The following is a 23,043-nucleotide window of genomic DNA, read 5'->3' as shown; positions in this document are numbered from 1 at the left end:
CGTCCTCAAAATTAGGACATGAAAAGGGACAGGCATCTCTTTCCTTGAATGAAAAACTGCTTGGCCCTGAAAGTCGTGTTGATATTCCAAAAAAAATGAGACCCTTCAGGAGCAAAATGCTTTCTGAAACGGGGCAATGTTTCACCGAAATGAATTTTGCTTTCTCGAGATAAAATTCCCATGCACAACCATATTGGGACAATAGAGAGGATGTTTGGGGTAAGGGTGGGGGAATGAGGAGAAACACACATGACAGTTGCTATATTTGCAAGAGGAGCATGCATGCCAAATCTTTTTATTTATTTATTTTAAACTATTGTATTAACAAAACATTTATTTCCAAGACTGACAAAGATCGATACAATTGATAAATCCAATACCGTTTCCAAGGAGACAGAGACTGCCAAAGGAACTTGCTAGGCATCGATTATATACTCATTGCCCTCAATGGATTTGACATGATTAGCTATAATTATATGAAATGTTTTTCAAAAGTCAAATGTCGTCATGTGTGAAGTGTGCGGGAAAAAAAAGAAGCAAATCATTCATGAAATACGTGGTATTTGAGCTGCGAAACACGAGGTATATGCCTGCAGATGCTATATATTTTTAGCAATAGGTATCTGATAACGAAGCTCCTCTTCCTGTGATCGGGTGATAGCTTACCTACTCTACGTGAAGGACAACGCAAGATCTTTATTTGGGCTCTCCTGCTAGCCCCTCGATCACTTAACAGAGCTGAAAATACTTGAGATCAACACCTCTTTTAACCACTCATTAAACAATATCCTAAAAGTATTTACTGATGGATAATTTAGGATGTGATTCAACTACTTTTAAGTCATATATTTCCTCAATGACATCCTCTCCTTCAAGATAATTTGTGGTCGTCATTGCCTTTAATAATCTTTGTGCGTCATCTGGGAATGAATATGCAGAGCTTTTCCTGGTAATGGTTGCCCTTCAAGTCAAAGATGACTTCACATTTGGCATACGAAGGAACATCTAGATGTATGAATTTGTTTAGAGTGCAGGAGTTACTCACCACACAGAAACCACACTTACAGTGCCTTCAGGAAGTATTCAAACCCCTTCACTTTTTTCACAATTTGTTGTGTTACAGCCTGAATTTAAAATGGATTAAATGTAAAAAAATGTCACCGATCTACACATAATACCACAATGTCAAAGTGGAATTTTTTTACAAAATAATTATCCAAAATAATAAAAATAATAAAACAATGAACACCTGAGAAGACCAGATGACTTGCCATCCTCACTGGCAAAAGTGGCATCTCCAAAAGCAATCTGCCATATGAACTAACAATCGGGTTCCACTTACTATGAGGTAAAGAGGCATTTTGAGCAAGGAAGCTTGCCAGAGGTTTCACCCTACCCAGGAATTGGACCTGAATCATCACACTTATGTGGCTAGCATGCTATCCACAGACAATAGTAATTTTATGACCCAGCATCAAATTTGTAATGTTTATCAAGGTTTACAAAAGTAAAAGAAAAATGGTTTAGTTACAATAAAATAAGAAAAAGCAATTGAAACCTTTGTACCTGCATATTATTTAGCTTCATGTTTGGCAACAATGGCAACACAAAGATTCTATAAATATTTTTCATTATTGCAAAACCTGAAAAGTTGATGCAAATCACGATCAGACAGTTCAGGAAATGTAAAACCCAATGTTACCCTTTCTTTCCGTTTGGCGTTTATGATCTCTCCCCCTTTGCGTGTCTCTTCACTAACGACGATGCAATTCAGGTGTTCATCAGTAATGGAAGGACCACAGACATCAGTGATTGGAACAATGTCGTATTGTAGATTTGGGTTCACATCGCACAAAAACTCCTTCAGTTCAAGGCAACGTTGACCAAATGGTTGAATGAGTTCAAAAAGTCGTTTACCTGGAAGGAACAAATCCAAGTAAGTAAAGCTGCATGACAAGTTAAGCATCTAGCTGGTAGAGCAAATACTTGAACTTGATATGTGAGGGTCTGCTACAAATCAAACCTTGTGTTATTTTGTCTGCCAACTTGTAATTTCCTTTTATTTCATAAATGAAACTGTGCGTTTCAGGCTTCTTCCATGTTCCACTACCATTGTACGTTGATCGCATGGGTCAATGTGTCAAATTTCCACAAAGGATATTTTGCAGAAAAAAAAGGAAGATATTTTGGGGAAATTAAAAAAGTCAATCAACACACCGCCATTCTTCTTTGGTACTCCGGCATATTTGGTTGAGATATATTATACACCACATACAGTGGCCTGCAAAATGTATTCACCTCCTAGTCCCCTACCAATAATGCCACATTTAGATGAACTAGGGCATGCCCGTACTATATATAAGCTAGGACGTGCCCGTACGTGGGTGCCCGTTCCTTGCCAAAAAAAAAAAAAAAAAAAATTTGTGTAGGGGTGTGTGTGTGTGTAAACATCCTAGGGCGTGCCCGTACGTGGGTGCAAAAAAACATGCGTGCAAACAACAACAACAAAAAAAAACTTTGAAACCACGTGGCAGTAACGACCACAGAACCCCCCCCCCCCCCCCTCTATTTACATGAATGGTTTGGTCCATTCGCAACGACCACAGAACCCCCCCCCCCCCTCTATTTACATGCAATGGTTTGGTCCAAAGCGAACGGCTTGCAGTGTTTGGTAAAGAAATCGCCATAGCTCGGTAACTACTTGTCCGATTAATTTCAAACCTTGAAAAGGCACATCCTCGGGTCCCCAGCAATATACCTGGCAAGTTTAAAGTATATCGGACCGGTAGTTGTCGAGAAACAGCGGTCACAGACAAACATACACACATACACACATACACACATACACACATACAAACACACATACACACAGAGATTAATGGAATTATAGATAGATTACAAATTATGTAGAATTTTTTTCCCAAATTACCTTTTTTGTTCATAACTGAAGAGGTCAAATTAAACACTGTGATAGTTGAAGAAGGTTATATGTCAGGAATACCGGCAAAAAAACATGTCCAAATCAAAATTCACTTGTTGCAAAAGTATTCCGCTTTATATATCAGAACATGGTGGAAGCATGTCAATTATGCTATGAGTCTTTTTGGGTCAGTCTCCATAAACTTTTCACAGTGAGATGGTGAAATATTTGCCCATTTTTCACATGAAAATTGCTCTACTTCTGCCAAGTTTGATGGGGATCATAGATGGACTGCACTCTTCAAGTCTCACCATAAATGTTCAATTTGCTTCAAGTCAAAACTTTGACTGGGCCACTCAAGAACATTAATTTTCTTATTATTCAGCCACTCCAGTGTGGCTTAAGCTTTGTGCTTTGGATTATTGTCCTGCTGAAATGTGAATTTCCTACCCAGTTTCAGATTCATGGCTGACTCATGGAGATTTTCATCAAGGAATCTCCTGTACTTTGCACAGTCCATTGTCCCTTCTATCCTGACAAGCTTGCCAGTCCATGCTGATGAAAAGCAGCCCCATAACATTATGCTGTCACTACCATGTTTTACAGCAGGGATGGTGTTAACTTATGATGTGCAGTGTTCGGCTTGCGCCAGACATGACGCTTTGCACTTAGACAAAAAAGTTCAATTTTTGTCTTGGCTGACCACAAAACATTTCTCCACATGCCTGCAGTATCATCAATAAACTTTTTTGCAAACTCCATACAGGCTTTTAGATGTCTTTTTCAGTAATTGCTTCTTGCCACCTGTCCAAAGAGGCCAGCTGTGTGAAGGGAACGGCACATTGTCGATTGATGAACAATGACCCTCATCTCAGACATAGAGCCTTGCAGATCTTTCAGTTATTTGTGTATTTACAGACATCCCAAACCAGTTTCCTGCTTGCCTGACTGCTGAGTTTGGATGGGCGACCTGACCTGGGTAGAGTCTGGGTGGTATAATACGTCTTTCACTTCTTAATGATGGATTTAACCATACTAAAAGGGATAATGAGTGACTTTGTGAAATATTCTTGTAACTCTCTCCTAAATGTTGCTTCTCCACCACTTTATGTCTAACTTCTTTGGAAAGCTCCTTGGTCTTCATGTTTGCGTTGTTGGTTGACCAAGTGAGTTATGCATTGAAACTCCTTTAATAAGTGGGGAAGCTTAATTTATATGTTCGACCACTGATTACATACAAATGAAACCTATTACACTTATTCTGTAACCTTTCAAACAAATAATTTGCTGCTGAAGTGACTTGGAGTTAATTAGGCAAAGGGTTTGAATACATACGCACCTGAGAATCATCTGATTTTCTCTGTTTATCTAACTTATTCACATTTTATCTGCATTTTTAGCTTTCTCACTGAGGTAGAGCAAATATGTTTAGTTTGTAAGGACACTATATATTAAAGTTAATTTTACTGTTGCTACTCTTTCAAAATGATCCAAATACGTTTGCAATGTGATGTTATCAAGTGCACTTCTGTCTTGCAACAACAATTGGATGCTTGGCAACTTTATTCAAAGGATGTACCATGGTTTTGTGCACCATGATATGTCATTCCTTCAACATTGCCCATGGGTTAATAGCAAGAAAACTCTAAAGGAAAGCTGAAAATGGCACCAAACTAGTAATGTGCAGAAATTAATTTTTTTTTTGTCTTATGCATTAGATGCTGAAAAGTGATTAAATGTTCTAACATCACTTTTAAAAACAAAACATATGTGAGACTTTGGAACAATACCTTTTAGAAGATCCTTGTCTGCGATTCCTATTAGCAACCGCTTTCGAGCAAGCAAGCAAGCTGTTGCGAGGAGACTCTTGTGGCCATTGTGCAAACGGTCAAACGTCCCCCCCAACACGACATCATTGTATGCTGCTAAAGTCTGTTCCGTGTTGGTTACATTAGCTTCCACTCGAGAAGGGGGACTTGCACCAGCGTCTAGAGTGAGTGGCACATATGAGGGATGTCCACTTGGGCAAGAATAGTATTTTGTAATATAATACCGAAGAGACTTTTCTACAATAGAAAGTTCCTGTTGGTCCTGCAACTCATGGTCAGTGAGAATCACATCTGGGGTGAAAGACAGACTGCGGGTCTGGTTGCATGCTTTCGTCTTTATTTGAGGGCTACAGATGTGAGAAAGAAGCACTCTTATGTCAATGTGGTTACAAATGTCCGAAGCTTTTTCATACAACTTGATGATGAGTTGTGACATCTCCCAAGTTGGTAAAACAGCATCCATGGGCCTAGGAGCACCATTTGGATCTGCGAGATCGAGGCCAGGGTGAAGGTGTACATACAGTGTTCCACTGATTTGTTTTGTGATTGATGCTAGAAGAGCGGAGGTACGGATAGATAAGACACTCAGAGGTGATGTCAGCACCAAAATCCCAGTGCGAAACAGCTCTTGAGACATGGCAGACACCTGCACAAAAACAAATAATTACTGTATGCAATAACGTAATAGCTTGCTCAGCAAAATAATCACACATTGATGTTACCAAATGCAATATAATGAACAAAAAATAGCAATCAGAGATTGCAGACCCTCGCCAAGGGGTCTGTGGTTTTGACCTTTAGGTCCGTTAGTCTTCGGGGTATCTTGTGTATTTTAGGTCCTTTGGATCTTTCGGGTCCTCAGAGTATTTGTGTTCCTTGGGGTCTTATGGGTCTTTTGGGTCCTCTAGGTCTTAAATGTTGTTAGGGGTCAAAAGGGTATAAGGGGTTTTAAAGGTCTTCTAGGGTGTCAGGGTTATAAAGGGTGTTAGTTCTAAAGAGTCTTAGAGTTCAAAGGAGTCTTAGGGGTCTGAAATGGTCTTGGGGTTCTAAAGGCTCCAAAGAGATTTTGGTATTTTAGGGGTCCTAAGAGTTTTAATGGTCTTAATGGATATTTGTGGTCCTTAGGGTATTTATTGATCTCAGGGTCTTAAGGTTCTAAAGGGTCTCATGTAATTAATGTACACTCAGCCACACTGGAGCCCAACTGCCACCTGGACTTTCTGACATGCAACAGTAGTCTGGGGAACAGCAGCTGCTGCTTGAGATCTTAATCGATCATGTCTTTGGTCTTCCCATCGGTGAAACCAATGTCACTGTCACCGATTACACCGTTTTGGCTGCCAACCACAATTCAATTATCTGTTTGTTTCCATTTTAATTACCATTAAGCAAAGAACCCATCCTTGTGTATGTGTTAATTCCCCCACCTTCATATCAACTGTTATATTAGGACGTCTAATACCGACTTCCACCAGATGGCGCTATACGATACACATTTACACAGATAATTGGGGTTCCCTCCCTGAAACCACAAAATGATGATTTTGTTCTTTACTCCATAAAATTGCCCTATGCATACCCAGTGTGCAACTACCAGTTTTCAACTCATTTTATCCAGTGGTTCTAGAGTGCATAAAAGTCAAACAAACATACACACAGTATGCCAATATTTGGTATGATAATCCCTCCACTTCCATAATCGTGTATAGTTTTCATGCAGAGAATTGACACATATGACTTGCAATACCCCTTACACAAGAAGCGGTGCTGTACAATAAACTATTGGAGAATTTTCACCCACACCACCACCACTGTGCCCCTCCCCACTCCAACACCTGTACCCCTGGGTAGGACACATTCTGTCCAACTGTTTAGGAATGTATAGAAGTCAAAAAAACAAACAACAATCCCACAAACACACACTTTTCAAATTATATATAACGGACTTGGGATTCTCCAGAATATATTACAGGTTCACCATACCATGTAATCTGCCTTGAAGGACCCGTGTCTAGATAAATCAGACAAAAGGACTTTCAAGGCATAACAGCAGCTTGTTTTCATGATTTTCACGATTTAACCAGCAACGGCAAATTTTCACGATTTACCTTCGCAAACAAAGTGAATCAATGAGGTCAATCAGGCCCTAAGGTACATTTTATGAATGCATTCTAACAAGCAGTGAAACAAAACAAAATGTCAGCTGATCATATAAATACACTTGTCTTTTGATCCACCCCAGGTTCATGCCAGGTTGCTCACACAAGCACAAATAACCTGTGCAATGAAAAAGTCATCTTCCAGAGTCAACTGGTATTGTTTTCTCTCGACATTACGAGATGAAAAAGAAGATTAAAAGCAGCGAGCCCTCCTCACCGAAGTGAACAGTAAGAGCCTGTTAGACTCGCTAAGGTCGTGCAAACAAAGCACGTGACCTTGATGATGAGGTCAAGTGAGGTATTTATATCGTGGTGTGCGCTTTGTTTGATTGCTAAAACATTTGAATAAAAATGTTAGTTGGCTCCAATTACTATCAGGAACTTTGTTAGCCAGCATCGTCTGCAGAAAAATGAGAAATACAAGGACTTATAAAAGGTCAACAAAGATGAGTGAAGTTTTTAAAAAACGATGAAACAAAAAAAAGATTGTGTTTTTAAACCTTAAGCTATTTTATTTTGCTTTGTATTTGCATCAGTACGAAATAGCCTTGGGGGGTACATGGAGACCGATAATATCATAAAGTGCAGTATTAGTAGGTAAAGTTTTCAATACACTCTATATATATATATATATATATATATATATATATATATATATATATATATATATATATATATATATATAGTGCTATGGTTTTGAGGTTTGTAAAGTGAGCCGAATAAAGGTTAAAGGTTTACCCCCCATAGATAGTCACACAAGCAACATGTAGCCTCATTTGTAGTATAGTTATTTCTTAGTATGTGTAAGAATAGGCCCTTTCCAGTGTTAATTCTGCGTTGTGTAAAGCCAGGAAAATAGGCCCTACTGCCACCGATCATCCTATGTCCGTAACCTCAATACAGTTTGTTAACGTTGGTTCATTTTGGGTGAGTTAACACGAAGGAGGCAGAAGAGGATCGGGGCGGAGTCGAGGCGGAGCGGCAGGAGCGATGACGGTAAGCATGAGCCGCCAATCAGAGCTCAGAGGTGGTGGCGTCAGAGGGCGGGGTGAGAAGAGTCTGGTGAGTTCCGGAAGGTTCGCGGGGCGTACCTATATAACCCGATGCACAAAGCCCTCAGGAGGACTTGCAGAGGAGGACTTGCATCGGGGAGCTTGCGATAAAAAAGACTAGCGCTGGAGAACCCAAAGGACTTGCTGGGGGAGAGAAAGAGATTAAACAGGACTGCAGCAGAGAGATAAAGGACTGAAGCGGAGGACTAGCGCTGGAGAACCCAAAGCACTCGCAGAGGAGAGGGAGAGATAACAATAAGGACTCGTGAACTTACAGCCAGAACGCGCGGTGCTTCATGAGCTTGATGCGCCTTGCCGCACTTGCATGAGAACGGCTGAGTAACCGCCCTTTGCCGTAAAAGTCCGCCCTTTGCCGTAAAAGCCCCCCCTTGCCGTTCCGCCCGATATATCGCCTTTGTTCGAGAGACGCGCTACGAGTCCCCGTCTTTGCCGATCACCATCTTCGTGGGACGCACGTGGACCACGGAGAGCCGGATGGGGCCGAGCCTGGACGACCACATCTGCGCGTTGGTGAACATCGGCATCTGCAATCCCCTGTGCGAGTGTGAGTGAGACGGGTCCGTTGTCCAGGGATAAGTAAGACTGTCTAAGCTTGCTCTGTGTCTCTTCGGCCTGAACTGTAAATACGTGTGGGAATCATTAAACCCATCTGTTCTTCCTTTCTTCTTGATTCGATCGTTCCCGTGATTTCTCCATTTGACGAAGCATGGCACGAATAAGATCGCGCCAATCGGGTTCCACTAGTTAAGACTGCGCGGTTCATGTGTACGCAAACCGCTCGGCGTACTCCAACCTCACGTGGTTCGTGCGAGGCTTGCTACCTCGTTTCCGTGGTGGCGCGAGTACTTATGTACGAGCGAGAATTTGGTCCCGAAACCCTATTTTGCGCTCACCCGGAAAGGACGTAATAAGTCTCGGTTCGGCCAGGCCAGTAAAGACAAGGGGATTAATTCCTCCTTGATAAGGGGAAAAGGCCGACGAGAGAACCGTAACAATTGGTGTCAGGAGTGGGATTTGGAACCTGGGACGAAATTTTTTAGACAAAATTTTGGACACCAATTGTACATATTGGGCGTAACAATTGGTGTCAGGAGTTTGGGATAGGACCCGAAGTGCGCTTAACGCACTCCAAAATTACGAGCGACCGAAATTTAGTTTTTAAGAACCAAATTTAAATTTGTGCCATGGCTAGCCAAAGTGGTCGAATGCCAGTGGGGGTAGAAGATGAGGTAGAGGAGGTAGAATCGATAACCCAGGACCCACGGAAAGAATTGGGAGAAGAGGTGGACATTGATGAGGGGCCGGCAGCAGGGGTAGAAATGGCGGCGCCTCGCACGTGGCGGTGGCGGCCGGGCCCGCGGTGCAGACCAGGCTCGACATTGGATCGTACCTGGCCCAAATTATGAGGGACATGAGGGAAATGAAGGAGACGGTAAACGCCCAAAAGAATGATATTGCTACGGTTTTGAGATTGGCACATATTGATCATTAAAGGTTAAAGGGTTGCCCCCCATAGTTAGTCCACGAGCAACACGTAGGCCACCTGTAGTATTAGTTATGTCGTAGTATGTGTAAGTAGACACCACAGGTGTCAATATCCATACAAATTTTGCCTATGCCCTCTATCTGGGTTTTACACTACCCCCTCGGGCTTTCGCGAATGGGTTCCACTCTTCCCCCATTCAATCCTTCGCACCATGCATTCCACACCTTTTATTCCACACCATTTATTCCAGACACCAAATTTCGCACACCATTTATTTCACACACCTCTTTTCTCGCACACCTCTTTCCTCACACACCATTTTCCATACACTTTAACACAACTCCCTTTGTCTCAACACAATTTCTCACACACACAGCATCTATCTATCTAACTGATTTCCCCCTAAAACTCGTGCTTCCCCATCATCCCATTAAACTAAGCACTCCCTTCATCATTAACAACCATCTAATCTCTCTACGTCCCCTCTGTAGTGAAATTATACCAAAGTTGAACCCAGGAGTGATACTCGCTTAAGCCACTGAGGGGCGTTTATAAGACCCGGGACATCCGCGACACGGGGCCACTCCTGTGACATTTACTATGACATGTAGTCCGTAGTCTTGAATGGTACGTACCCGCACCTATATGCTAGACTCGCTTGCTTTGACTATTATTATCGGTCCTTTCTATATGATGCCAAGATCCTGATATCTATTGCATGATTGTATTTTATACAGGATGATGTCAGAGATCTAATTGTGATTAAACCAACCTGTGGGACAAAGTTGTGGACCTGATTGATTTCCACGACATTTAATCACAATTAAGATCTATGGAAATTGAGCCTCTTTCGCTATTCCCCAACCTGACCACTGACTGCACTCCTGCAGCGGTAAAATCGCGGCGCTACTCCCGGGCAGACGCGCAATTCATTGCGGAAGAAACGGCCCAGCTCTTAAAGGACGGTGTTATCGAACCTAGCCGGTCGCCGTGGCGGGCCCAGGTCTTAGTGGTGCGAAGTGAGGCCCATCGCCGGCGCATGGTAATCGACTACTCACAGACGGTTAATCGCTTTACACAGCTGGACGCCTACCCCTTACCGGGGATGGACGCGCTAGTACGACAGGTTGCCCAGTACTCCGTCTACAGCACTCTCGATCTGCGTAGTGCGTATCATCAGATCCCCATCTCTCGGGCTGATCGCATCTGTACTGCCTTTGAATCGGGTCAAAGGTTATACCAGTTCACCCGACTACCTTTTGGGGTAACGAACGGGGTCTCCTGTTTTCAGAGGGCTATGGACAACCTCGTTACTAAGGAGAACTTGACCGATGTCTTTGTATATCTGGACAATCTTACGGTTTGTGGGTATGACCAGGGGCATCACGATGCTAATCTGAAGCGCTTCCTCGAGGTCGCGCAGAGGTATCGCCTAACCATGAATGAGGCTAAGTGTCGTTACTCTCTACGCACGATAGATCTTCTGGGGTACACCGTGACCCATGGCTCAGTCTCTCTGGATAAGGAGCGTCTGCGACCTTTGCTCGATATGGCTCCGCCTAGTGATCGGGCTTCGCTGAAGTGCGCTCTCGGGCTGTTCGCCCACTATTCGAAGTGGGTGCAAAATTTCTCCACGAAGCTCCGCCCCCTCGTGGCGTACGACATGTTCCCCATGAACCCGGCCGCCTTGGTGGCCTTCGGGGGCCTTAAGGCCGACATCGCTGGCGCCGCTGTGGCGACGATCAACGAGAGCGAATCTTTCGTCTTAGAAAGTGATGCCTCGGATCATGCGATAGCGGCGACTCTCTCCCAAGGGGGGCGCCCTGTGGCTTTCTTTTCGCGGCCTCTCACCTCCCCTGAGCGGAGGCATTCGTCTGTCGAAAAGGAAGCGTACGCGATCGTCGAGTCGATCCGGCGATGGCGACCGTACTTACTCGGGCGATGCTTCCAAATCATCACGGACCAACAAAGCGTTGCGTTCATGTACGACACCTTACATGCTCAACGTATTAAGAATGAGAAAATCACCCGCTGGCTTATCGAACTCGCCGACTTCTGCTACACCATCAAATACCGCCCGGGGAAGGATAACCTGGTCGCCGACGCCTTATCGAGGCCGGCTACATGCGCGGAGATCGTAACTTTGGAGGGACGGCGCGCTTTGCACGACACTATGTGTCATCCAGGGGTGGCGCGTTTCGCTCATTTTGTGCGTCGGGGTAATCTGCCATACTCGATTGAGGACATCCACCGGATCTGCCGTGACTGCGCTATATGTGCGGAACTCAAACCGCGTTTTTACAACCCTCCCATGGGGACGCTGGTTAGGGCTACTAGACAGTGGGAGAGATTGGCAATGGATTTCAAAGGACCGCTGCCGGAGTCGAGCAACTCTCGTTATCTGCTCACTATCGTTGATGAGTACTCGCGATTCCCTTTTGCTTACATGTGCGGGGATATGACGGCTGCCACGGTCATACGGTGCCTGCAGAATTTGTTTTCTATGTTTGGGTATCCGGCCTACGTGCATACCGATCGGGGTGCGGTGTTCCTGTCTCAGGAGGTGAGAGGTTATTTGCTCCAAAATAATGTTGCTTCGAGTTACACCACACCGTACAGACCCCAGGCGAATGGGCAGATCGAACGCTTCAATGGGATTATATGGAGGGCCGTCATGCTAAGCCTCCTGACCCTCGGCCGGGGTCTCGATAAATGGGCTTGGTCGCTACCTGCGGCTCTGAACTCGATCAGGGCTCTCCTATGTACGGCCACCAACCAGACTCCTCACGAAAGACTGTTCCACCACCCTAGAAGCTTGGGTAGTATCCGATCTTTACCCAGCTGGCTCGCTGAGCCGGGGCCGGCCTATCTCAAACGAGCGGTGCGCACAAGCAAGTACGACCCCTTAGTAGATAAGGTGCAGGTACTCCAGGCTAATCCCGAGCATGCTCGTGTGATGACGGCAGATGGACGCGAGTCCACGGTCTCCGTACGCCATCTCGCCCCTTGTGGGGTCATCGACCCTTAGAGAGATATCGACGAACCGATCTACGTGTCTATGGACTCTACCGAAGCTTCATCTATGGAACTTATGCCGACACTTCTGTCGTCACCTACACCCCTGCCTGAAGGCTCTGAGGTGCCCCCTCCGACACCTGCCTCCAGCGGCTACTCCGACACAGGGGACTCCGGGCTTGGGGACGCCGTACCCGGTAGTTTCCGGACACGAGCTGGCAGGGTAGTTCGCCACCCCGACCGTTACGGGTGGACCGACTGACATGGAATGACGTCCCCAATCAATTAATGCTGACGCGCGCTTGGATTCTGCCTAGCGGCAGTATAGTTCTAAAGGTGGGGAGAATGTAGTGAAATTATACCAAAGTTGAACCCAGGAGTGATACTCGCTTAAGCCACTGAGGGGCGTTTATAAGACCCGGGACATCCGCGACGCGGGGCCACTCCTGTGACATTTACTATGACATGTAGTCCGTAGTCTTGAATGGTACGTACCCGCACCTATATGCTAGACTCGCTTGCTTTGACTATTATTATCGGTCCTTTCTATATGATGCCAAGATCCTGATATCTATTGCATGATTGTATTTTATACAGGATGATGTCAGAGATCTAATTGTGATTAAACCAACCTGTGGGACAAAGTTGTGGACCTGATTGATTTCCACGACACCCTCTACAGTACAAATGTCACTACTTAACTCTCATGTCTCTACAGTCTTCTAATTCCATAACAATTATCCTAGCCCTCCCTCGGCGAGCTTCGGTGCCCCATGGAGGTAACCATTGTTGGCCCCCAATGTGCCTAACACTGCCATCCCCCTAATCTAATGCTCATGGGCCCGGTCCGTGTGAGGAATGGTTAAACTGCCATTACTCCACGCAGGGTACACTCCTTTCATCAGTCCGCTATGATTGAGCCTCTCCGTGTGGAAATACATTGTCACTGCTCGGCTTCGAAAGGCCGAGCGATCCATGCGGGTGGTTAGTCTACTGTCGGTTGGGTCCGTCCGGCATTTTCGATACAGGGGAGGAGGCATGGATGGACCGAAGTTCAGGGCCCCATCCCTGTGCGGGGCCTCGCGGTCCCACGCACGATGGCCCAACCGCCCACGGTCGGAGCATCGCACCCGCAAAGGTGCGCGGCTCCGAAATCTCCTACCTCACCTTGAACCTTGCCGATCGCCTTTACCGCCACGGCGCGGCACCAACCATACAGAGCGGGGGCCGGCACGAATCGTGCACGTCGGTCCTTGTGACACGGCCGTGGCATCGATCCCCGCCGGTCCCTGCCGCACACAACTCACCGAGGGCTCACGTCGGCTATCCGTCGCGCTAAACGCTACCCGGTCTGTGTCGATGCTTGAGCCACGTTCTCACCACTCGCGACCCACTCCGCACTCGCACACCGAGGCGCCCCTGCGCCTCCCATACACTCTGTTACCGCACACTCTCCTTCCACGTCCTCTGGTGTGCATTCTCCCTCGCACACCGCACTCACACCTGCACACCTAGGCGCACTCACACCCCTCACACATTTCAGTACGCACTCTTCTACCGCACACTCTGTAACACCCCCGGGTGTGCACTCCTGCACACACTCTACAACACGCTCTGGTGTGCACTCCTGCACACTCTCTGTAACACACTCTCCCGTTACACTCTCCGTCACCGCACACTTTTCTCGCACACGCGCACCAGTCGCCCTCGTACACCGCACAATGGACCTTCCAAGACCGCCCGGGTTTCGTCTCTGCCCCAAGCGTGCAAAAACCATTCACGCCATAAATTCCACTCACCTTGGGGACCTTCTTCTCCGGCAGCACCTGCAAACTTTTCATTTGATTAGCAAGCACGACATCACGATGTGAGCACGAACTTTGTGTGCATTCCATTTCTTCCCTCTGTGCTATATTTACTTTCTCTCCCGTCTCTTCGGTCCCAATTGCTCCTTCAATTTCCATTACTTCGACTCAAATTATTTCTTTTTCTACCTCGACCGTCGGCGCCCATAAAATTTATTTTTCCAATTCGCCGATCGTCGGTTCTTCTACACCCCGCGTCGCGATTTCTATACTCCCGGTCAACTTAGCTGTGCTCTGCTCTAGCTCACTCCCTACGCGCTCCTCACACCGCGTCACCTCGTCGTGTCCCATTGCGACCTCCTCGCTCAACCTGCGCCTTATGTCCCTCTCCGCTTTTTTCGTGTCCTTCTTTGACGCTGCCATAAATTTTTCCAATTCCCGGGTAGATTTGTCCCCCATTTCCTTCATTTCTTTGGTGGATTTGTCACCTTGGGTGACAAAAACAAAACATTTTGTTTTCCAACCCATTTTTCACCTCTTTCAATTCCCAGGTGGCTCTGTCCCCATCCATTTTTATGGATGCCTGTATTTGCGCCATAAATAATTGCATGCACCTTGGCACCGAGGGCTCGGCTTCCGCCGCCACGTGCGAGGCGCCACCATTTTCCTCGCCAGCTACCGCCCCCTCATCAATTTCCTCCTCTTCTACCAACCCTTCCCATGGGTCCTGGGTCATCAATTCCTCATCATCTACCCCCACCGGCATTCGACCGTCTTGGCTAGCCATGGCACGAATATAAATTTGATCTAAATAACTAAATTTCGGTCCGCTCGCAATTTGGGGCCAATTCGTCCAAAATATTTTTGTTAGGGTTCCAAATCCCACTCCTGACACCAATTGTTACGGTTCTCCGCTGTCCTTCTTACCCTTACCAAGGGGGGATTAAGCCCCTTGTTCTTTCTGGGCTTGGCGGAACCGAGAGACTTGAAACGCCTCTTCCGGGCAAACGCAAGGTAGGGTTTCGGGACCAAGTCTCGCTCGTACCTAAATACCCGCGCCGCCACGGAAGCGGGGAACCAAGCCTCGCACGAGCCACGTGTAATTGGAGTACACCGAGCGGATTGCGTACCAAGTGGTCCGTGCAGTCACCGTTAAATATTGGACCCCGATTAGAGCGGTTCTATTCGTAACATGCTTAGTCAATGAGGAAAACACGAGAACGATCGAATGGAAGGAAGAACACATGTTTTATTATTATTCCCACGTATGTACAAGGATCGGTAGAAGCAGAGACACAGAGCAGAACTTAAACAGTCTTATTCTTAACCCCCAGACTCTGGCCCGTCACATTCATACAGGGAATTGCAGGCAGGTTGATGTTCAGGCCAAACGCGCCGACTTGGTCATCCAGGAACGGCCCCGTCCGGCCCTCCACGGTCCCAGCACGTCCCACGAAGAAGGCAAGCAGGCGGTGGAAGGATCCTCGTAGCGCGTCTCCCGAACAAAAGGCAGCCGATGAGGTAGGAAGGAAAAGTACGCGTCTCTCAGCGCGGCTGGCGGTTACACAGCGCGTTATCACTCGCGTAACTCAATGCACTATATGCGGCTTGGCTTCAAGCTCAACCGAGCGTCACTTTCATACGAGCGCGTATCCTGGTTCATGCGCGTCTTTCTCCACTCAATGCCAACTCAGTCCTCGTACCTCAATTGCTCCTCGAACTGCTCAATTGCTCTCGAACTCCTCTGCTCGCCAACTGGGGGCTTTGCGCAACTGCTTATATCGATACGCCCCGAACCTTCTCGAACCTTCCAACCACGCCCTGTGACGCAGTGCTGCCGACACACCCTGTGAGCCCTGTTTGGCAGCTCGTGCTTACCGTCAGCTTCTCTGCCGCCCTCATTCGGTCCCGTCTGCTTCTCTGACCCCTTCACCCTCCTAGCCGGCCTCGTGTTAATTCGCGCCAAAAAGCCAAAGGCAGCACAAAGAGACGTAAGGCGATGGAGGCGGCATAGGACAATGGAAGCGATGAAAGGACCTATTCTCCTTACTCTACTCAACGCAGAACTAACATAGGAAAAGGACTATGCTCACAAATACGAAGAGATAACTACACTATCGCGAGGCTACATGTTGTTTGTGTGACTAACTATGAGGGGGAAATTTAACCTTTATTATACAAACTGTTACCAAAACTCAAAACCGCAACACTATATATAAACACAGTGCATTCAGAAAGTATTCAGACCCCTTCACTTTTTTCACATTTTGTTATGTTGCAGCCTTATGCTGAAATCGTTTAAATTCATTTTTTTCCCTCATCAATCTACACTCAATACCCCATAATGACAAAGAGAAAACAGGATTTTAGGAAGTTTTGTAAATTTATTAAAAAGAAAAAACTGAAATATCACATTGACATAAGTATTCAGACCCTTTGCAATGACACTTGAAATTTAGCTCAGGTGCCTCCCATTTCTCTTGATCATCTTTAAGATGTTTCGACACCTTGATTGGAGTCCACCTGTGGTAAACTCAATTGATTGAACATGATTTGGAAAGGCACACACCTGTCTATATAAGGTCTCACAACTGACAATGCATATCAGAGCAAAAACCAAGCCATGAGGTCGAAGGAACTGCCTGCAGAGCTCAGAGACAGGATTGTGTCAAGGCACAGATCTGGAGAAGCCTACAAAAAAAATTTCTGCTGCATTGAAGGTTCCCAAGAGCACAGTGGCCTCCATAATTCTTAAATGGAAGAAGTTTGGAACAACCAGGACTCTTCCTAGAGCTGGCCACCCGGCCAAACTGAGCAATTGGGGGAGAAGGGCCTTGGTAATAGAGGTGACCAAGAACCCGATGGTCAATCTGGCTGAGCTCCAGAGATCCTGTGTGGAGATGGGAGAAACTTCCAGAAGAACAACCATCACTGCAACACTCCACCGATCTGGGTTTTATGGCAGAGTGGCCAGACGGAAGCCAAACAGTTCAATTTTGGTTTCATCAGACCACAGAATCTTGTTTCTCACAGTGTGAGAGTCCTTTCGGTGCTTTTTTGCAAACTCCAAGCGGGCTTTCATGTGTCTTTCACTGAGGAGAGGCTTCTGTCTGGCCACTCCCGTAGGGAACGGTTGTATTATGGCGCTTTTCCGCCCCGGTTACCGTACCGTAACCAAAATGTTTTTTCGTTTTTCCATTGCCAAGCGAACCGTACCCAAATACTCGTGCTAAATTTGGTTCCTGCTACGGATAGATACCAAGCGAGCCGAACCCAGACTTATGGGTGGAGCCAGCAATACTGCAGACCGTTGGTTGGTCAATCGCAATCGTCACAGAACCGTCACGCTATGTTCAGACTCAACTGCGATTTTAATTGTCTGCAAATTTTTAATTCAAATAATAATTAAAAAAAATTAATTTTAATTCATAATTGTCTGCAAAAGTTTCTTTCTCTTTCGAGCTGTCCTCTTTCTGGCGTCTTTCAACTTCTTCTCAAACACTTCCTCTCTCTTTTTGCATTTCGCTAAAAAAACTCATGTTCAGATAAAACCAAAACCCGACGAAGTAGTAAAACACAGGTTCAAGTTCCTCCATAATTGCGGAGCTGTTTACAGTTTACTGTCGCATGAGAAATGACGTCACCAGTGGTCGTGTTTTTTTTTTCTTCACTTCAGATAACTCAGCCTATTTTAACGGTTCTGTTGACGTTGTGCGATGAAAAAACGACACAGGGATTACCGTACTGTACAGTACCAAACCGTACTGCAGTGCCGAACCGTACTGTACAGTGCGGAACTGTACAGAGCCGTACTGTGGAGTGCCGTACAGTACCGTGCCGTATCGAACCGAACTGTACAGTGGAAAAGCGCCATGAGTAAACTATGACACTCAGTTGAGAGCATACCTCCACCTGGTTGGCCACATCACTCAATGGTGAAGAATCACTTAAAAAGTTATACTAGCTGGATCTGGATCTTCGCCAAAATTGAATCGAATCTTCCTTGTCAGACACCCCACCGGTCCAACTAGTTTAGTCCAAATCCATCCATAACATTTTGAGATATCGTGCTATGTATCGTTTTTGGCCCTATCTCCCAATGGTGAAGAATCACTTTTTAAAAATTCTAGTAGCCGGATCCGAATCCGGATCTTCACCAAATTCTAAACATTTCGTCCTTGTCACATACGTTACATCTCTGCCAAATGTCGTCCGAATCCGTCACAACTTCTTGAGATATTTTGTTCACAAACAGACAGACAGGGGTGAAAACAACCTTCATTTCATCCACCTTCAGTGGCGGAGGTAATGAAGTGGGGGAAAAACCAAAAGCCATTTAAAAAAACCCGAAATGCCAAACCGCCACCGCCACCACCACCGCCACCCCACCGCCACCCCACCGCCACCCCACCGCCACCCCACATTGGTAGGTAATAAACAACGACACACGCATTTTTTTTATAGTTATAGATGCTGACCATACACGTGCAGGTTGTAAGTGTAAACGTGAAGTAACCAGGTAGTTGTCAACCCAGAACACCGTGCGCATGAAGCATCCTCTTCCCAACGAATGCAGCCGAGCCGAGGGCTGTACTCAGTACTGGAGTCTGGAACTGGAAGGTTACATCCCCACCCTGAGCTCAATAATTAATCTTCCTTTCATCATGGGCCCAGCAGCTGTCTTGATTTACAAAAATTAATATCGCGATGATTTGGAATAACTCTAATATGTAAAAAAAAATTAAAATATAAAAAATTGTGATATTAAGCCTTCGAAAGAATGAGAACCCAGCTTAAAATATAATTTCATGCAATATGCAATATCGCATATTACACCGCCTGCTACACCGCCACTTCACTACCGAATGGAAGATTGGTTAAAAACGTAAAGGAGTGACTAAAAACAAGGAGGTTCTAGAATGTCGCAACGCCCTATCTTCCCTCATATAAGTTCCAGAAAGTGAAGCAAGGTTAAAGTTAAAAGACTTACTCTCGACTGGTGGATCTTCTCAAAGCGAACCACCGATGGTTTAAAAGTCAACGGTCTCCAGCTGTGTGGAACAACTAACAAGAGCCGATCCTCGCATGAACTTTTCTTCTTAAATTTTTTTTTTCTCAATGGGTTTAAATGCCTGGATATTTCGAACAAGTCTTTAGTCTTTAGTCTTTCACCTGTTGAATCCTTGGTGACTGAAAAAACCAAACAACAATAATAACAACAACAGGAAATGGGGAAAAAATTCAGCCGAATATTTGTTCAGGTCGAACATTTTCAATGTATGGGTTATTTGAATATTTGACCCGTTCTGAGTGAACTCGGAGGGGATTTTATTTCAGCCGCTCAGACCTGAATGTGGTCTTGATGTGTGAAAGCGGGATGGCGTCCATGGATGCAGATCTTTTGAGATATCTCAAAGGACAGTTGTCTTTCGAGGAGTTCGAGAGAAGACACGACGTGGACAAGGTGTGTGTGTGTGTGTGTGTGTGTGTGTGTGTGTGTGTGTGTGTGTGTGTGTGTGTGTGTGTGTGTGTGTGTGTGTGTGTCGCTCACAGTGTGTGTGTTTCGGTACAGGCGCACACATGTGTAATATTTTAGATATAGCCAACTGTAAATTAATCAATTGAATTGTGAGGAAATATAATTGTTGTGTTGTTTTGTGCAGTGTTGTGCAGGGCTGTACAGTGTTGTGCAGGGCTGTACAGTGTTGTGCAGGGCTGTACAGTGTAGTGAATGGGGTGTGCAGTGTTGTGCTGTGTGTACAGGTTGAACAGTTTTGGGGACACAACGTGTCCCTGGCATACTCCTCTTTTGTTTGTAAAGTTGTCTGATAAACCATTATCATATCTCACCAGTGCTGATTGATTCCAGTATAGGTTCTGAATGATCCTTTTGTAATTTCTGTCAATTTACTGCAGTTTGTCTAAGCATTCCATTATTTTCTGATGGTAAACTTTATCAAATGTCTACTCTTAAATTACTAACCTCTTAAAGGCAGTGATGGCAGTTCTTTTCTGTTACCTCTGCCACTAAAGGTGAACGGAGGTTATGTTTTCCACCCCTGTCTATTTGTGTTTGCTTATCTGTCAATGAACAGGTTATCTCCAAAGGTTGCGGATTCAGACAAAATTTGGTGGATAGGTTGGGGAGTGTGCCAAGGACAAATTGATTAAATTTTAGTAAAGATCCAGATCCTAGAGTTATTTAAGTGATTCTTCACCATTGAGAGATAGGGTCAAAAACGATACATAGCATGATTTTTCAAAGGGTTGTGGACAGATTCTGACAAAACTTGGTGAATAGGATGGTTATGTGACGAGAACAAGCAGATTAGGTTTTCGTTCGGGTCTGGATTCAGATCCAGCCTATCGGTGGGATCCAAAACGTAAACCGTTCAGCTTGGTGGAGGTATGTGCTCTACCGATTGCCATTATACATTGTTTTGGTTTCCTGGTAATTCAGGTGACGGGAGAATTTGAAGTGAAAGCCGAGGATGGAGAAGAGAGCGGAGAAGAGAAGAAAGAGCAGGCAGTTAAGGATACAGCAACTCCATCCACATCAGCAACTCAAAGAAACAAAACAGAAGTTGTAGGTGAGTACCTGCCAGGACAACGTGGAGCATTTGTTTGTCCGGATGGTTGATTTGTCTGACTATTTAGTTTCTTTTTTTGTGTTTTTGCCTGAATGTTTGCATTTGTCACGATGCTTTTTGGATTCCAAATGATTTTGTATGCTACAGTTTCAGTGGGCTTTGCACAACATATGATTGGGACAGACTACTGAGTTTGATCAGCTTTTCTTTCCTTGTAGCAGAGAGTGGTGTGAGCTGGGAGGTACAGAAAGCTTTCAACTCGATTTTGAAGGACAGTATCAGTGAGGAAGAAAAAGAGAAGAATGTGGAGCCACTGGCAGAGGTTGATATGCAAGATGTGTTTGCCTTTGAAATTGGCTTGCACAGAGAGAACAGACGTCAGATGAAGGCATGTTACCCTTTGTTAGGTTGAACGTGGATGGATGTGGGATGGTCAAAAGTTAATGAGCCACCAAGAAAACACACATTTCTATTGAATGTATCCATACTAGATTGAATGCTTTAAAACTTTGTGTCGAACTGTCAAATTTGTAGCTGTCATCATATTTGCTTATTGAAGAAAACAAATTTGACAATAACAGCTGTCTATTTCCTTTCACAGATGTTTGTGCTTAAAGTGAAACGCTGAAATTAAAAACAAAATTAGAATCAATATATCTGATGATTATTAGGCGTTTTTTATTCGTCCCCTACTGGTGTAAACCGGAGGGGACTATAGGTTTGCACGCCGTCCCTCTGTCAGTCTGTCAGTCCGTCACGCAAAGAACAGTTTTCCGGACTTTTTTTCTGAACACTTAATGCTAATGATTTCAAACTGGACACATGGCTTCCTCATGATAAGTTACAGATCGAGTTCGAACTTCACGACGTCTCGATCATTTTTGACAAAGTTATGGCACTTTGAACTTTGGGAATTCTGATAATTCTGATGATCCTTAACTCAGTGCCATTTTAAGTTTTAATTTCCTTTAAAAACCATTTTCTCTGCAATAATAGGACCGATTGAGATCAAATTTTCACCATAGCAGGGACTCGGTCTGTAGAATATTTTAATGGTAATTATGACGTCATGTGGTTCGGCCGCCATATTGTTTTTCATGAAAACACGAAAACCCCTTTTTCTCTGCAACAGCTGAACAGATCGAGGCCAAACTTTGCAGGCAGAATCGCATACCCATGACGAACAAAAAAGTGAGCGAGCATGACGTCATGCGTCACATGGTTTCAGAGTTATGACGTTTTTAAGCATGAACCTTTAAAACCGAGCTCCTCCCTCATTTTTGATCCAATCGAGGGGAAACTTCACAGATCTGTTCAGCATGTCGGTCTACTAAAATGTCATTTTGGAATTTGGCAGAAATCGGCAGAATTTGGCAGAAATCGTTAATTAAACGAAAATATTTTTAAAATGGATATCTCTTGAATCGCTAGTACCTCAGACCGTGAGTTGGTAATTATATAATTCACAGTGCAATACGTGCAGGCTGCTCCATGGAGCGACCTTGCGGGCTTATCAACGAGGCGAGGCGTGACACATATGTGTCTCAGCATACCTCAGATCAAGTTTGAAAACCAGCATCAACCGTGCATAAATTTGCATATTTGAGCATTTTTGACAAAGTTATGGCACTTTGAACTTTGGTAGGGGACATGTATTGCAGCGCAATACTCAGAATGCTTGTTTTTTGTTAAACATCCATTTAACAAATTATGGAGTAAATCCAATCGATTTATGCAACTATTATGCAACTAATTCAACTTCAATTAATTTTCCAGATTTTTATATATGCTGCTATGTCTGATGCGGAATTTTCTGTCATATTTATGATATTTATTGGTTGGACGTAGTGAGTAGATTCTCGTTCAAAACTTTAATATCTGTGGAGGGAGCTACACTACATGGCCAAAAGTATGCGGACACCTCTTCTAATTAGTGGATTCGGCTGTTTCAGCCACACCATTGCTGACAGTTATATATATAATCAAGCACACAGCCATGCAATCTACATAGACAAACATTGGCAGTAGAAGGGGCCGTACTGAAGAGCTAGGTGACTTTCAACGTGGCACCGTCATAGGATGCCACCTTTCCAACAAGTCAGTTCATCAAATTTCTGCCCTGCTAGAGCTGCCCCGGTCAACTGTAAGTGCTGTTATTGTGAAGTG

At 45.0% G+C, this 23,043-nt stretch overlaps 2 protein-coding genes across 10 annotated transcripts in view; one reads left to right on the top strand and one right to left on the bottom strand.

Moving 5' to 3' along the window:
• The window catches only part of COASY (Coenzyme A synthase), a 43,848-nt gene extending 24,466 nt beyond the window's left edge, over positions 1-19,382 (bottom strand). Inside the window, exons 1-3 of one of the 6 annotated variants that reach the window (XM_068122885.2) lie at positions 19,278-19,382; positions 4,711-5,395; positions 1,703-1,917 (exon numbers count right to left, since the gene is read on the bottom strand). In XM_068122885.2, the coding sequence (XP_067978986.2) occupies positions 1,703-1,917; positions 4,711-5,386 (891 nt within the window). In that variant the 5' untranslated portion in view covers positions 5,387-5,395; positions 19,278-19,382. Of the gene's footprint in view, positions 1-1,702; positions 1,918-4,710; positions 5,396-18,765; positions 19,007-19,277 lie in introns of those variants that run through there. The other 5 variants (XM_068122884.2, XM_078782187.1, XM_068122888.2 and 2 more) reach the window with 5 other exon arrangements.
• Positions 19,383-19,498: 116 nt separating this feature from the next.
• Positions 19,499-23,043, top strand: part of GTF3C3 (general transcription factor IIIC subunit 3) — a 33,282-nt gene continuing 29,737 nt past the window's right edge. For 3 of the 4 annotated variants that reach the window (XR_013624164.1, XR_013624165.1, XM_068122881.2), the window contains exons 1-3: positions 19,505-19,751; positions 20,748-20,877; positions 21,096-21,265. Coding sequence is in view for 2 of the 4 variants with exons in the window: in XM_068122881.2 (XP_067978982.1) it covers positions 19,650-19,751; positions 20,748-20,877; positions 21,096-21,265 (402 nt within the window). In the remaining 2 variants the exon portion in view is untranslated. Of the gene's footprint in view, positions 19,752-20,747; positions 20,878-21,095; positions 21,266-23,043 lie in introns of all 4 variants that reach the window. The other variant, XM_068122882.2, reaches the window with a different exon arrangement.

This window comes from Myxine glutinosa, chromosome 7 (genome assembly GCF_964187855.1).
Source record: "Myxine glutinosa chromosome 7, kmMyxGlut1.1, whole genome shotgun sequence".
Lineage (NCBI taxonomy): Eukaryota > Metazoa > Chordata > Myxini > Myxiniformes > Myxinidae > Myxine > Myxine glutinosa.
Note: the sequence above shows the minus strand (reverse complement) of the source record. Positions and strands in the feature narration are given on the sequence as shown.